This window comes from Ambystoma mexicanum, chromosome 5p (genome assembly GCF_040938575.1).
Source record: "Ambystoma mexicanum isolate Mex_15411 chromosome 5p, UKY_AmexF1_1, whole genome shotgun sequence".
In the NCBI taxonomy this organism is placed as follows: Eukaryota; Metazoa; Chordata; class Amphibia; order Caudata; family Ambystomatidae; genus Ambystoma; species Ambystoma mexicanum.
In genome coordinates this window covers 757,695,248-757,711,912 of record NC_090930.1, presented here as the reverse complement: position 1 = coordinate 757,711,912, position 16,665 = coordinate 757,695,248, and the positions used below count along the sequence as shown (strand labels likewise).

Below are 16,665 nucleotides of genomic sequence, written 5' to 3'. Positions count from 1 at the left end.
TAGAAATGCGTTGTTCTCAGGTTGACAATTCATGGTGAATTGTAAATTTAGATTAAGATTGTTAAGCCATGTAAAAAGCTCTATCTCTGTGGGTAACTTTCCAAATGACAAGCTAATCAATGTACCGTTTCCAGCGGACATTGTGGGAACTATAGTTGTTTTGTTTGGTTATTTTGCTTCTATAGCACTTCACAATAAATTAATGAGATGGTAGATTTTATAGATATGATGACACAATTTAATAAAATAGAAAGAAGAAATAAGAGAAACCAAAAAGAGAGAAATGGAACGATGAACCAAATTTGAGTAAATGAAGTCCGGCAATAATGCGATCATTGCTGACAAATTTAAAAACAACCCCCTTAAGCTTTAAAAATAGCTAGGGGGAGGTACTGCCTAAACTACAATCAATGTCCCCTTTGAAATCATACCATACCAAGGAGCTGCTGCTGTACTTGAATACACAGTTCTTACCCCTAAGTGGGCCCATCCCATGCAGGGACAGAAGGGCTCCTCAACCTGCTCCCCGATTCAGCCAAAACCATCTCCCAAATGTTCCTCAACTTCTCCAGGCACCCAAGGGGTTTGTCCAGAACCTGCAGACATCCCCCACCCCTTGCACTCTCAGCACATCAGATGGTGGCTGCCAAACATGGCCGAGGAACGAAAGTTGGCAGGGGAGCGCATTTGACAGACACAGAGAATGAGGCGACAAGAATACCCAAGGCACCACATCCTCATTGTGGGCAGCCTGCAACAGATGGCTGCACCCACATCCCCGTCAATATCCCAGGTGCCTCCTATGCAGAGGAGCGCTACATCCTTTTGGTGAGCTGCTGCAATCGGGGTGAATACGGTCTACAGGACAAGGTCCCTGGAGGTTGAGCGGCTACGATGGTGCTCCCAGGACTCGAAGCGGTTTCAGTGACGAAGGTGGGGATGGCTCCACAATCGGGGGAAGTCTCTCCATGCAACCAGATCAGGATGTGAGCGTCTTCCTGGATGACGCGATAACTAGGAGACTTGTGATTACTGAAAATAATTTTTTTTTAAAGCATGCCAGGAATAGATTTGCAATGCTCGGTACAAAGGCTGCACTTATGCTGGTACTTATGGTCTGCAAAAAATCTGTGCCCAAAAGTAAAGTAATTTTTGCAAAGTGCTATACGTAAAAGCTTATGCATGAATTCTGTGGGAATCTGATTGTCGGGGGGCAGTCTTTGATCTATCATAGTCTGAGCCATTTACATGGCATGTTCCTGTGGTATGTTTGTATATTAAGCCGTAATGTGGCCAAAGCTTTTTGTTTTTTGGTGGTGTCCTACTGATGGTTTGCTTAGAAACCAACAATCTCTGTGGCCCACTTCAACCAGGGTTCTCCAGCAGACTCCACTAAACAGCCTTCATCCATGTGTCTAACATCATCACCACTGCTCCCCACACCAAATTCTCCTTTATCCTCTACCTACTTCACCTTTCTGCTGATTTTAACACTGGCAATCACCACCCCCTGCCTTGCTTCGAAATGTAGGAATCAAGACTTGCCTGGATTGCATCCTACATTTCTGATAGAGCATTAGTATCTCTTGCAACATACAATCCTTGGACACTGTGCCATCTAAACGCCCATCCAGTAGGCATTCCACCCTCCCCGCCTCATCTTTATGTAGTGTATTTCCTGGTCCTCCTTATATCTCTTTTCTTAAGACAGACCAATCATATTCTTCATCCCTGCCTTGATCCTGCAACCAGTGGCGGCTGGTGATTTGATTTTTCATTCAAGGGACGTAAGTGTTCCATGAATAATTACAAGATACCAAGCATAGTGAAGGAGTCTGAATTCACCAAGGGATCCCCTTATCCTAAGAATGTTCTTTTTAAATAAGGGTTAAAATGATGCATTTTACAGCCCACTTTCTATTAAAAAATGGGTAGAAAGCCAAGCATCAAGGCATTATGGTCTCAGTTTACCAACGTCTTGTTCAGTGTTCGCTAGCTCGAACTGTGAGTTTTCTATTTCTGATATCTGTTGTTCCAGCCCTGTCAGTTGTCTAAGTAATATTTTGCATTCCCCTATTGTTCTGCTCCAGACATTTCAGTAATTTCAGCAGACATTGTCCAGAGGATCTGTATTAAGTTCTACCCCCAGTGCCTCTCAGTTTCTCAAATTCAATGTTGCTATGCTTCTACATCTTACTGGCATTCTATTGCTCTTTGGACTTCACAGTCTGTCTGCAATAAAACCACCTTTACCTCTGACGACTTCCTTTCTCGTTCTCCTTCCCTTCAATACCCTTACTGAAACCTTGATCTATCCCTTTGACTCTGCAACCCTTGCTGCCCTTCATGATCCTGCCTGCACCTTCACTCACTCTCCCTGCCCCACTGGCAGGGGGTGGTGGTCTAGGACAGTTTCATCCTCCAAACTTTCTATCTCCTCTTCTTCCCTATATCCTGCGAATTCTCCCTCATTCGGATACACCATCTCCACAATCACTGCCCCATGGCACACATATCTCTCTCTCTGTACCGGCCACCTGGTCTGGTAGGTCAATTCTTTGACCACCTCTCCCAACTAATTGACTCTCGTCCTCCCCATCACCACTCTTTGTCATTGGTCACTTCAGCCTCCCCTCTCTTTGCTGCACTATCCACTGACTTCAACTCTCTTCTACTTAATCACTCACTCTCTTCTGTCGCCTCTCTGGCCACCCATTCAAATGGAAACTTCCTTGAATGTATTATCATCTCTCAATTTTCTACCTCTAATATCTCCACTGCACGTTCTCCCTTGGATCACTCTATCATTCTTGCCTCAATCTACACTCCTGCTTCTTTCTCACGCTCTCCATCTACTACAACTATTACCTAGCACAGGTTTCCTTCCTCCAAACTCCTCAAAACTCCCTGATTACCTCTGATCTACAGCACACTCTCTCTCCTCCTATGCTGAACTTGGCTTTCTATCCATTGAAAAAGCCTTCAGTAACGTTAACACTGCATTTATGCTTCCGTTGCCTATCGCTACCCTCTTGCTACACTCACTCCTAAATCCTCCCCTCCATGGCCCGGATCACACATATATTATATAAAACAATTGATGGCTAGATGACCTATTGCTGGAAAAAGACTCCACGGGGTAAAAGTGGGCAAAGGTTCAGTGGAATCACATAATCTTGTTGCCTTGATAAACAAAACCAAATTGTTAATAAACCACACCCTGGTATTGAAAAGAAGATTCTGCCGTAACGTATTAAACCCCATGCTTTAGTTTTACAGAGGTAAAGTCCTCCTGATCCTGTCTTAGGGCACTGATGCACTGATAGTTCCCCAAGAAATATTGTGCGGGTCTGGAGGGGCTGTTTTAGAAGCGAGTTTTGGCACTCCCAAAAGCATTGCATATACAAGTAATCAGAAGGAAGCTGGGTGTTATCTCACTGAAAGGAATATCTGACTGGAAGTGTTACGTTCTTTGGCAAATGTATGAAAGACAAAGCTGCCCCTATCCTACAACTAATCAAAGTAGAACTAACTTAAAGTTGTGGTGGGGCAATATCCCGATGGGCTGCATCCTGCTGAACCACTTTACAGCGCCTTAATTCTACAGTGGAAGACCTACAGCAGATTCCAAATAAACTCAAAAAGATGTGGGACCGGGACTGGATTTTAGCTTGTGAAGAAGCCAACAACTACAAGATGTAAAGGTCCTTTCCAAATGAAGCGAGAGCATGGGGAAAGATCCCAGAATATATAAGTTCCCAGACCCAAAGTACAGGGCTCGATTCATGAGGATGTCTAGACTTGTACAGAACAAACGAGGTGCTAGCTGTAAGAAATAAGTCTGGATTAAGGAATGATACATTCTGTAAGAGAGACAGTACATTAGATACACTAAAGCACATACTTATGTTCAGCACTACCTTGACTGATTTAAGTACAAATACATTTGCTCTATTTTTGGCAGATGTTTGATCTCTGACACCGGAAGAGTGGTGGTCTCTTTTGTGTAGGGGCGAAAAGACCACTTTGGTGATCGCCACAGTTGTTAGGCAGAATCCAGGGCAGTTCCCTTAGGGAGCACTACCCCAGATTAGGACTACAGGTGAGGGCAATAAATCCCCTTTGGTATCATTCTGTACCACAAAGATTTAGTTGGTAGCTGTGGCTGAGCAGTCGGACTTAGCTCAAGAGGGAGATGAGCAGTATTCAGGGTTGACACAATAGGCACTACAGTACTATGGAGCAAGGAAACACTGGCCAAAGTTTTGTATTAAAAAGATGATATATATTTATTGTATACACTTATAAGTCAACACATAGATCACAGTTAATAAAGTAAGTTAAGTTTAGTCAAAAGAAAAGCATATACAACTCCCTATTCAATTGTAGACAAGTTTGCGGTCTAGTGAAAACTGAGCAAAACGGCACAGCGAAAACCAACTACAAATGGCACTCTAACAAGTCAACTAAAAGCAGGGAAAGTACAAGTTAAGTCGAAATATCCTCAGACACCCCCTAGCAACACTTCCCTGAAGTTTGGTGGACAAGTAATGCACAGTAACACTTTAACCAATGGATACATAAATGAAAACTGAGCAAAATGGCACTCCACAGGTTAAAACTTTAGGAAGGAAGAGGGGTTTAGAAGATTTCAGTGCATCAACACATTTCTCATTGAAAACTAATCTAGTGAGAGCAGATCTAACAAATCAGTCAAAGTCAATAGGCCTGAGCCATAGTCAGTGGTACAGGACCAAGAGCTTAGGAGCAAAAATGTTCTTGTAGCTGCAGTCAAGTCTTTAGTAGAAAGCTTTTGAAGAGGTAGATGCAAGGCGAATGACAATGTTAAAAGATAGGGCGGCCGACCCCACAAGTAGTTAAAGGATTTCAAACACCTTCAGGGCTACCACGGAGAAAGGGCGGCCTGGCGGAACAATATACCTTAAACGTGGAGAAGTGGCTCCTACGGTGGCCGTTGTTCCTGGTAGTTCCTGCAGGTGGAGGGATCCAACAGAGGAAGAGAGGCTCCCGTCGTGGAGGAAGGTTTGAGTCACTGCACTACCGAGGGATGAAACTATCCGCGGTGGTGCCATACGAAGTTTAAAAGGTACGCTCCTTTTAATCGTGGTCCGGGTCGATAGCTGCCTGGTTATCCGGTCTCCAAGTGCGGGGCACTGTCGATTCAACCAAGGCAGGTCCGAGGATGCGATGGGCGAACTGGTTGACCCCACCAGCTCAACGGAAGGAGGCACTTCGCTGAAGATCTCCCCTCGTCGTGTGGAAGAAAAGTGGTGAGACGATCCGGCAGGGCTTCACCGGTGGTGTGGATGCTGAAGATGTCTCTGGCTTCTCTCCCCTTCGGTTCCATAGTTCCAGTGGCAACGTCTTGCTCTTCCAGTCCTCAGGACCCTGCTTTTATGCAGAAGAGACCCATTCATACAGCCTGCTGTCACTCTCACAGTGGAGTGGTCATCTTGGCGGGAGACCCTCCAGCCTATCAGGTAAGAGTGCGACCTGAGTTGCTGTGGCAACTCTGTCCAGGGGTTTTACTCCCCCCTCCCAAACAGACCCACCCCAGACTCAGTGGCGCCGAAAGGAGGGCTTCTCGGCAGAAGCCCGCAAAAAGGACAAACAAAGGATCCCCGACCTGGGTTAGGAAAATGGAGTAAGACTCGAGAAAGAAGTTTTATCAAAGTTCTGGCAAATAAAACCTACCGGAGTAAAGTTAATAATAAAATAGACCAGCGGTATGTTAGAGGCGGTCAGTAAAAGTGGTAGCCTCGAACAATGGGAAAATCCCATAGAGAAATATTTGCAGTCAAATATAAAAGGTAGTAACCACTGCCACCAGCCAGAAACTTGGTAGAGGGGGACTTTAAGGTACCCTCTCGAAAATGAACATGGGGGAAAAACTATTAACCCCTTCCAGTACTTCCATATTAAGATGGGGTGTACTGGTTAAGTTCATAAAAATTTACTAGTAAAGTCAATGGGGACTTTACATGCCCTGGGAGACAGTAGTCAGTCCCAGGGTATGGAGTCTATGTTTGGGGGTCACTACAACACCCCTGTGTCACGGCACGGAGGGTGCTGTGTGACACGTGTAAAAAGATGGTTCCTATGGGTGAGAGAAAAGATCCCATAGGCATTAAACACAAAAGTAGCTTAGAACACACATAGCAAAAATGCCTAAGAGTGGGGAAAAAGAGTCTCACTCTTAGCAGGTAAAAAGAATTAAACCCTTCAAATCCAGCAAAGCTGCTGGGGGACTTCATAGGTAAGGGAAATTAGCCATGAAATGAGAATTCTCCCTAACAGTTACATTTCTAAGAGAATGCCTGAAGGACGAAGTTGGATGGCGGATACGCCCACAAAACGAGGAGTAAGGCGGAATGTGAACGGTCCAGGAAAGCCGCCCAAAGAGCGAGAGCCACCTTGTCTTACATTTCTTTTATTTCTTCTTCTATCATCTCACTATTCTCCTTGCTATGACTGTCTTCTTTTATTAAAGTAGCTTTCCTAAAGGTTTTAACTAAAATGCAGTATAAAAACAAAAATATACTATCACCCTTAGGAGAAGAAAGAAAGCAAGCATATGATTGAATAACCAGTGAAACACAGTTAAGTGTACAGATGCATGAAATTCAGTAAAGACACTTTAGAGTAACCACAGAACAGTTTCCCTAACACTTGTAAGGTGGTTTGGGGCCTTGTGCCCTAAAGCCATCAGTTCTCAAATTGTACTTTTCAGGTAGGTTTACTAAGAGACTGGACTCTGCCAGTGGTTATAATTCAAATGACAAAAAGTTATATAAAGTTCAGGTAAGTAAACGCACTCAATCACAGTCACTAGGGTAGGCCTAGAAAGGAATCCTTGAGCAGGCCTTCACCAACTGAAGTCAGGAAAGAGTGATTTAAGGACTGGACATTATGCCCATGTAACCCTATCGCGAACAGAGGGGAAAAAGGAACAGATATGTTAACTTACCCCTGTGACTCTGATTTTTCCAGGGACCACTGCTGAGTTTCAGGAATCCGTTGGGGAGACAGTCTTCTTTGCTTGGTCCGGTCGAGAGAGACGCAGGGGTCACGGTGCAGAAGTCACTTTTGGACAGAGGATTTATTTTCGGTCGGTTGCAATGCTTAGGAGCCTGTTTCAGGAACCTTCCAGCTGAACACCCAAACAAAGAAAAGGCGAAGACTTCTGCGGAACAGGAAACCCCAGGATATCTCTAGGATGCAAAGAAGTCTGATTGAAATGGGAGTCGCCATAATCATGCCGTAACAGACGATCTTCCATGGACAAACATAGGAGCATGTCCTGTATGGCTTCCATTGATGCAAGAAGCCTGAAAATATAGGAACCTGCGTCTTGTATTACAAGTTGAAGATCCTCCAAGTTCCAAGGATGCACCTAGAACACCGACGGCTGCAGCAGGGTCGCCCAGGAGAGAGCTGGTCAGTCCACCGGCTGGTCCAGGGACACTTACGGAGGTACAGATGGTTGAGCAGGGATCGGGACTGGTTGTTCCCACCAATCCAGGTGTCGAAGCGCCTTTTAGGGTCTTCTTTAGATAAGGCAGAGGAGCAAGACTTCACCAGGACTTCACTGGAGTTGGTGCCGGACAGCTGCAGGGGTAATCTTTGGGTTATCAATGGGCTGCTCTTCTTCATAGAGGACTTTGCTCCGAGTATGATCTTAAGAATGGCTGCAGGAGTAATCTTTTTATCCAAGATCTTGACCGGAAGCTTGCCCAAGTCCACCAATGGTAATGATCTGCACCCACCTGCACGGCACACACATAGCTTTTACCATAACAATTGACTAGCTGCTAACTAACTCTAAATCTCTTTCCCAAGAGTTTCCTCTCTTGGGCTGCATCCACTTGGTTGCATATTAGCCTGCTCTCAGGATATTTGTTCCTGTTGCTTCTCAACCTCCCCCTGCCAGCTTAAACTTGAGGGCTAATTACACCTCTACCAGACACTCTGTGCATAACTTTCCATCTGATCTGTTCTCTTGAAATTCCATTTCCTGCATTAGCCTACTACTAATGGCTGTGTTCAATTGTTAGGATTTCTACCCTATGTTGAAAGTCAAATCTAGGCATTTAACTGCATTGGCTGTGTTCTAACGTTGGACTATTTACCATATGTTGAAATGCAAATCTAGGGGTTTCTAAATTGCACTTTCTGCATTTAAAATGTTAGAATTTGTACCTTAGTTCGAAAGTCTCATACTCAGGCTGAATTCGGTCACGCTGATTCCTGCCTTTGTGTTTGAACTTAGGCTTTTCACCTGTATTTTTGAAACTCAGATTTTGGCATCATTGATTCCTATGTCTGTTTGAAACTCAGGCCTGTGAATTTCATATCCAAGTACTACTTAAACACTGATATGGCATTTCTAGACGCTCTTTTACCATTTAATTCTTGGTTGTTCCTACTATTTGCGCTTCCATACCTGTGAAATGTTGTGCCCCCCACTGCCTGTTGTAACCTAGGACCTTTCCCTCTTACCCTGTGTTTTTACTGTTTCCATTTGCTGCATTGACTCATCTCCCCTGATTGCTGTTAGGCCGCCTGATGAGTTTGGCGTGTATTGTACAAACCCCTTTCCTGCTCTTCGCCTTCAGCCTCCTGCAAGGCCCACCACCCCTGCCTTCCTTCAACTATGGGGCTCTCCGATCTACTCTAATTGCTTTTATCACCTTTCCTATCCCTCTGTCGAAGTCTGGAAGGAAACGTTTTTAAAAAGCACTCCTGGTCTCCAACCCAGGATTGCCAATCGTTGGCACCTACTTCAATGCTTCCTCCAGACAGACTACAACTGACCTCCTCTTTGCTGTCCCCTCTCCCGACCTACGGACTCCCCATATAGTCTTTATCCTCTCTCCTTATTCCACTTCAACCATTAATGGTGGTACCAGATGTGAAGTGTTTCTGGCATACTTCCAGATGCATCATTAATGGATATAAGAATGGCACTATCATGGCCCAGAGCTCTCAGCCCAACCTCATCCTCCTCGGCAGGTGCCTTTCCTCCTTCTCCTGCCACTCCTCTTTCTGCCACCCCGGGCCTCTTCGACCCCACCGACGGATGTACCCCATCCCTGTACCTTGCCTCGGGAGACCTTAAAAGGTGGAAAACCTGCTTCACCTCACTACCATCAAATCACGCTCTTCTGTCAAACACTCCTCTGACATCAGTCACCTCCTAGAAGACTTTGACCTTGACGTCCTTGCTCCCACTGAGACGTTGTTCAATGCCAGCTCTCACTGCTTTTGACACTATCCTTCCTCAGGGCTTCAGGATCCTCTCAAAACCCAGGCTTAATCTGTCTGGAGGCAGAGTGACTCTTGTCTTCCCTGAATGGGTCAATGCGTCTGTCATACCCACTCAATCCTACTCCTCCTTTTGAATGTCTTGTCTGTAAGCTCCTCTCTTCTGACCTCTACCTCCAAGCTTCTCTTCCTTGAAGACTTCAATATTCACCTTGACTCTTCTGATGCAGCCACTCTAGCCTTCCGCAACCTCTCCGACTCTTTCCTTCGCCATTCTTCCCTCTGGTCCTACCCATTCCCCCGAGCACATCCTGGATGCGCTCATCATTGCAGATATCTCCCTCTCTAACACTCTCACTCCCCCTCTTTTCCTGGTCTGACCATGCTCTCCTCTCCTCCCATCTTCAGCTCCATGGCCCTCCGGCTAAGCCTCTACCTTCACTGCTAGTCTCCTTCTCCGTCATTCGAGCTAGGAAGCGAGTGTCAGCACCTGCTTTTGCCGCCTCCTTCATTCCTCCCCCTCACTCCTGCTATCGACTCCCACACGACGCTTCCCTTGCTTTCATCTTTCCATCTCCAACACTCTTGACATCCTTGCCCCTGCCATTAGGATCCACATGAAGCCTGCCTCCAAGTGCAATAGCTGGTATGATTCCAACCTAGCCTCACTTAAACGCAAGTGCAAAGTCGCTGAGCGAAAATAGTTAGCTTCTAGAACACCCTCTGACAAAGTGGCCTGCCACCTGCTCCAAAGGCAGTACAGACTCTCCATTCGCTCCAAGAAACAGGCCCACATCCAAGCTCGCATCTCTGGTGCCACAAACAACATGGCTGAACTTTTCAGAATCTGCAGGGAATTTGTTAATCCTACCTTTCTCTACTTCTCCTCTTCCTTCCCAGGCCCTCTGCATGGCCTTGTCCACCCTCTTCACTACCAAAACTCAGGACATCCCGTCTCCTCCCCCTTCTATCCCCCCACCCTCCACCTGTACCCAGGCCTCATTTGGCCCTTCTCTATGTCTCTCTCCTTCCTCGCCTTCACACCCATAGCACTGGATGAGGTCACCAAGACAGTCTGCTCTATGAAAGTCTCGTCCAAACACGTGCTCGCCTGCTCCTCTAGAACTATCAAGGACAACTTTGCCTCTCTCGCTCCCTCCTTGGCTGAGTTCTGTAACAACTCCTTTGCCACTGGCTCCTTTCCATCACCCCTCAGGCACTCACTTGTGCACCCACTCGTAAAAAAAGCCATCTGCAAACCCTTCCTGCCCGCCTAACTACTGCCCTATCTCCACTAACCCTTTCTTGGATAAATGCTTGGAGAAGCTGGCCATCTCCCAACTAATCCACCACACTGAATCTGTTGGATGTCTTCAGAGCAACCAGAGGCACAAAACTGCTCTTCTGAACACCGGTGATGACATGCTTTCAAACCTGGATTCCAACTCTCTCTCTGTTCTCATTCACCTCAATCTATCCTCCGCCTTCGACACAATCAATCATTCCACCCTCATAAATTGGCTTTATGAAGTCCTAGGCATCATTGACTGGGCACTGGATTGGTTAACCTCCTTTCTCTCGAATAGGCCTCTCAAGTACAACTTGGCCCGTTTCTCTCTCTCCACCTGTGCCGTCCCTCAGGGTTCTATCCTCTCGCTGTGGCTCTTCAACATTTACCTTGCCTTTAAGCTTCCCTCCTCTCCTTCCTCCTCTCCTTCCTCCCTCATTCCTGACTGTCTGACTGCTATTCAGGCATGGTGTGCTTCTAATGATCCCTGCCTTAATGCCAGTAAGACAGAGATCCTTCTCATTGGGACACCTGCCCCCTGCCTCCCGCCTACTCTCGGGCTGCCCTCCTTGGGCCCCTTCCCCTCAAGCACTTGTGAGGCACTAAACCTGGGTGTCATCTTTGACTTCTCTCTCTCCTTCGCATCGCACATCGCTGACCTTGTCAAGAAATCTAACTTTCAGGTTCACCTCCTCGGAGGCATTCTCCCTTTCCTCACCTTCCCTCAGAAGCTCAATGTCTCCAGAGCTGTGGTTCTCTCTAGGCTTGACTACTGCAACAGCCTCCTCCTTAATCTGCCAATTTCTCCAGCATTGGATCTTTCATGGATTCACCTGCTTAGAATATTCCCCGTCGACAGACTGGGAATATTCTAAGCAGGTGAATCCATGAAAGATACCAATGCTGGAGAAATGGAGTTACAGGTAAGAAACTATTCCCTTCTCCAGCATTGGATCTTTCATGGATTCGCAGGCTTAGAATATCGGTTCCGAGGGTTCTCAGTCTGTCGACGGGGAATATTCTAAGCATGTGAATCCATGAAAGATACCAATGCTGCAGAAATGGAGTTACAGGTAAGAAACTATTCACTTCCTCCCTCCACCCTCTTCAACTAATCCAGAATAGGACTGCAAGACGTATCCTTGGCGTCAAGCCCAGGGACTGCTTCTCCATAGCCCTTAAATCTTGCCACTGGTTCTCTGTGGCTTCAAGGATCAAATTCAAGACCCTCTGCATCATCATCCACAAGGCTTTCAAGGGCCTGGGACCACACTACATCCAACTCCCTCTCCCTAAATACCTCCCTGCATGAATTTTTCGGTCTTCTAACTCTAACTCTCTGCAAGTAAGACGCTGCTCTAAGCAGAGTTGGGGGTAGCTCTTTTTCTTTGGCAGGAGTCTCAGTCTTGATTGGCTTTCCTGCCCCTTTCCATCTTGAACCGGATACCCTTAAATTCCGGAACCTTCTCAAGACCTTTCTCCTCCTCCCCCTCCCCTGCTAGTTCCACCTGCCTCTGTCTGGTGGCCTGTATCCCTCATGAGCCTTACTGGGGCAGGCCCTCCTTCGACCAGTTTCCCCCTTGCCAGAACTTGCCCTCAGGCACCCTTCCCTACTAGCCTACTGAGTCTGGTCCACCTCCCCTCCCTCGCACTAGTTGACTCCTATACACTTGCCTGAGCACTGTGCCTCCCTGAGGACTTGTTCAGCCCTTGGCCCCTCCCCCTTCTCTCGCTTTCCCTCTCCCTTCACTTCCTATTATTGCACTTGCACGATCTGAATGTCACAAGGCCTAGTTTGGACCGTTACTGTTATTTTCTCCCCTGTCCCCCCTTGTGGCGCCAGGGCGCCATACAAATGCTCAATAAATTAATCAAACTGTCAGACTTGCCACAACATCTACCCAGCAACAGACATTAAGGCACCGGGCTGTGTACTGGGAACAGGCAGTCCGAGCACCCACATCCAGGCTTACGCACAAACCACCTCTCTGGAAAGGGCTTCTCATATATGACCATCTTGGACCCAAGAGGGAATGAGGAAAGCCAAAGAACAATATGGCCAAAGGGCAATCAGAAACTCCTGGCACGGCCATTTTGGGGTTCTTGCCACCTTTTAATAGCCCATTACTGTAAATACAAAAGTGCACAAGTTAAAGGTTTAAAACAGTCGTAAAATGGCAGCTGCTACCAGCTGATCCGAGGCATACTGTAAATGTAACCAAATACCCAATACAGAATAATGTATAAGGATACAAAGTATCCTGGCCGCACTTTACTTTCGGGCAATGTGTGCAGTTGTAACAATAAAAGAAAGTCATGAAGAGATATAGTCTCCCTGTACTGATGGTAGTCTTATGGACTGATCAGTTTCCCCATAAGAATGAGCAAGAAGCCAAGGAAAGTAATGCACATGGCTTCACTTACCTTAAAAAATCAGAACAGGATTCAAAGCAAAAAGAAATGTTGTCCCATAGAAGTCTAGGGGAGGAAAGTAGCAAAAATAAAATTGTTCCTAGTATTGTATTCATTGACAGAAAAAGGAGACCATACATCATAAAGTTTGCCCACTTTGCGACTTTCACTCGCACAACATTAGAGCCTTATTTATTCATGCTAGCTATTCCTGCTGTGTCACACGTAGGAATGAATATGTTTACCTTTACCCATATTCGAAATGTAGCAAAAAAGAAAGTTCCTTGTGGGTGGCTTACTCTGGAGAATATAGTTTGTCATTCAAAATTCAAGTGTTACAAGATATTGGGCCTCATTATGACTTTTCCAGTCCAGAAGCAAGGGTGCTGGTAAGCTCACCGGCACCCTTGTTTCCGGACCAGCAAATTACAAGTTTGCCTGTCGGAGCCGCTGGCCCCGCATCCCCTTCTTGCAGTGTTTCCCATCTTCTTTTGCATTGAGCCAGGCTACTCCGCCACACCTGTTTGGGAACTCGAACCTCGCAAAGAGGCAGACCGTTCTCCAACAATAGCAGCCTCTGACACTGAGCTGCCGGACTTTAAATTACCCGGGCATAGGCTTTTTTTTTCGACCAACTGCTAGAACGCTTGTTGGGCTGAAAGCCTCTTTCGTTCTGCACTGCTTTTCTCCTTTTCCTCGTCCCAGTATTCAGAGGATTCTGGCACAAGGATTCCATAATTGATGTTTGATAAACAGTTTGGATAATCACTTTCAACATGCCTGGATGGTAAAGCAGCTCTAGGTAATGACTAGATAGAACTGATAAGGGAATTCTCATTACTTCCACATGGTAAACCAAAGTTGGGCATTTGGCTTGAATGCTTTGGTGAAGAAGCATTTCTATTCTTCCAAGGGGGAGGTGTAGGGGTATGGCAATATGCCAGGAGGGTAGTTCGTATGAGAGGATTAACTTCAAGGACAAACCGAGGATACCATGTCCCATCCAATGAAGCCATGTTATCTCCGCAGAGGTTGTCTCCTCCCATCTGATCCTCCCTCATATAGCCACCCAAGGGTCAGGATCAGGTACAGCTGACGCCCCCTTGCCACATTGGAACAGATCGCTGCCGGGGTTTCAGTGATATTGAATTCATCACATATTATCCCCATAAATGTGAATCGTTATTCAACCGCTTAATGAGAAAAAGTGCCCATGCAGATGTTCTGGCAATTTTTAAAACACTTTTAATGCCCATGTTCTGAAAATTCCTTGGCGCACAGGTGTTTTACAATGTCTGCTTACTAGAAGCTGTACAAAGTGAAAAAAGGAAGGATACTCAGAGGTGCAGGCAATGTGTAGTGCCAATATTCGATTCTATATATTACTGCCTAATGAGGTCAGTTACATTCTTAAATTATACAAGGAAACAGGTTGTGTCCGAGCTCAAAGAAGAAATAGTTATATGTAGGTACAAACAAACTGAAATCTTGTCCAAAATCCAAAACATTGGGTATAAATGCCTGCCGTTGTACAGGCTTTTTTTTTTTAGAACAAAAGTCCTCAAAAAAACAAAACCCCCAAAGAAACTGTACAGCAGGTATAAAAAAGGAGGTTTGAAAAATGTCAACAGCCTTGTGACCATCATATACAAGACAAAACATGTTATAACGTGCTCTGTGATATTGAGTGAATCAGTGAAGTGAGTGTCCAGTTTTTGTCTCTGCCAAGTAACATTTGTTCTTCTGGTCTATGTATTTTGCAGCTGCCTCTGTTAATTAATTTAATGAATTGTAACATAATGTAAAATGGTCTTCTATAACATTTTCATTCAAATATATAATCATTTTACAGGCTGCACAGTGTGTGCTCATTTCATTGTTTGAGCTTAACACCCCAGAGTTTACGATGTTACTGGGAGCGCTACCAAAAACATTTCAGGATGGTGCCACCAAGCTTCTACAGCACCATCTCCGCAATGCAGGCAATGGTGGCCAGGTATGGTTCGGATTTTCTGTTTTTTTTCGCGTGAGGTGAATGAAATGATCAATTATGCACAAATTGAAAAAATAACTACATGTTGGAATTATTAATGGTTTCATCGAATGCAGAGTTCAGTATTTCTTGAGTTTTCCCCCTTTGTAAAGGTGTGTCTGGTGTGGAAAAAAAAAACCATTTGTCTATGCAACCTCAATAAACTAGCACAGACCGTAATCATTTATTTCCTTACATTTGGTATGGAGCAGAGGCAGAGAAAGCTGTTTTGAAATATACATTATTTTATATGTTGCTTTTACAAATCTCGGCTAAAATCTACTCCAGACTTTGGGCAGAAGAGTTTTAATGCCAGTGAGCAGTACCTTTTTATTATTTTTTTTATTTATATACAGGGGGATCACTGCTCTTTTGAGCACAAATGAATGTACAATGGATAAGAAATCAGATTTGATGGGAGGTAGTGACCTTCTTACCATGGGGTGAGTTTCAGGGACATTCTGACCAGGTTGTGGAGGGGAGTAAATGGAACAGTTCCCGGGGACAATATATAAGTAGACATACATAAATTAAGGACAATCCTCATTGGTGCAGGTAGATGGTACGGCCAGCTGTGGTCGGGATGTGACCATGATGGGTGAAGTGCTAGAGTTAAGGCTGAGGAAGAGAGGAACAGAGGCAGATTGGAGGCGAGGGAAGAATGTTAGCTAGTAGGCAGATGAGCGATAGGTTAAGAGGGTATACCTGCCATAAAATAAGTGAGTATGACCTAATGTTCCCCACCACTAATGTCGAAATGTAAAAACGATGAGCATGTTGAATGAAAACTAACCCCTGGCAAAAAGTAACAAGTAAGTTCTTTGCTTGTGCAAAATAGAGGCAGTCAGTGAACTTTGAGTGGCAATGTTTTTTAAAACATGAAAGTTCATGCCCCTTTTCGTCTTCATTATTGATTAGATTTGTGTTCTGATTATGAAGTACAATATTCTTGCAACTCAGTCGCCTCCTTCCTTTCAAAAATGCCAAGCATCTTTTAACCACTCTTGTGTTCTCTAAACTTGACTACTGTGCCAGCATCTGCTTTGTTCTCCCCAACTATGCTTTCTGTTCCCTCAACAAGATCATTAAGTTTGCTAGCAGGACTCTTGGAACTCCCTCACTTCACACCTACTTCCTCATAACGTCACCAGGCTGGATGGCTGACGATGCAAAACCGGGCCAGATTTAAATGTCTGTTCCAGAATAGCACCACTGTATTTATCCTAATCTATACAACTCTACAAGCATTCTCGTAATCCCTGCTCTGCGTCCTTGTCCACCGTTGTGGCACCTTACCATGCTCCTCCGTTCCGTCCCCTTTCCTCCATACTTTATGGGCGTCCCTCACTAGGGACGGGAAACAGAACCTTTTTCCCCAGAAAAATTGTCTTCCCCCCTTTAAATTTGGATGTGAGCGGGGGTGCGGCCCTGGGAGCATGCGCTCCCCTGACTGCCCACCGGCGCCACTCCCCAGTCCTCTTTTCCGCATCAACGGGAGCAGACCTCTTTCACCATAGGCTGTGGTTGAGGCCTTATCTTTTACTCGAAATACCACGCTACGACTTCCCCAGGGATAATGTTTTCTCCCTTTCTTCCCATATAGCTAATTTCATTCATAGTCTAAGTACTCTGTCCACTGGTGCCACGC

General features: G+C 45.5%; 1 protein-coding gene across 36 annotated transcripts in view; it reads left to right on the top strand.

The window, feature by feature from the left end:
• The window catches only part of CLASP2 (cytoplasmic linker associated protein 2), a 2,478,243-nt gene that overhangs the window by 2,087,642 nt on the left and 373,936 nt on the right, over nt 1-16,665 (top strand). For all 36 annotated transcript variants that reach the window (XM_069613152.1, XM_069613157.1, XM_069613154.1 and 33 more), the window contains one exon: nt 14,838-14,981. In XM_069613152.1, the coding sequence (XP_069469253.1) occupies nt 14,838-14,981 (144 nt within the window). The remainder of the gene's footprint in view (nt 1-14,837; nt 14,982-16,665) is intronic.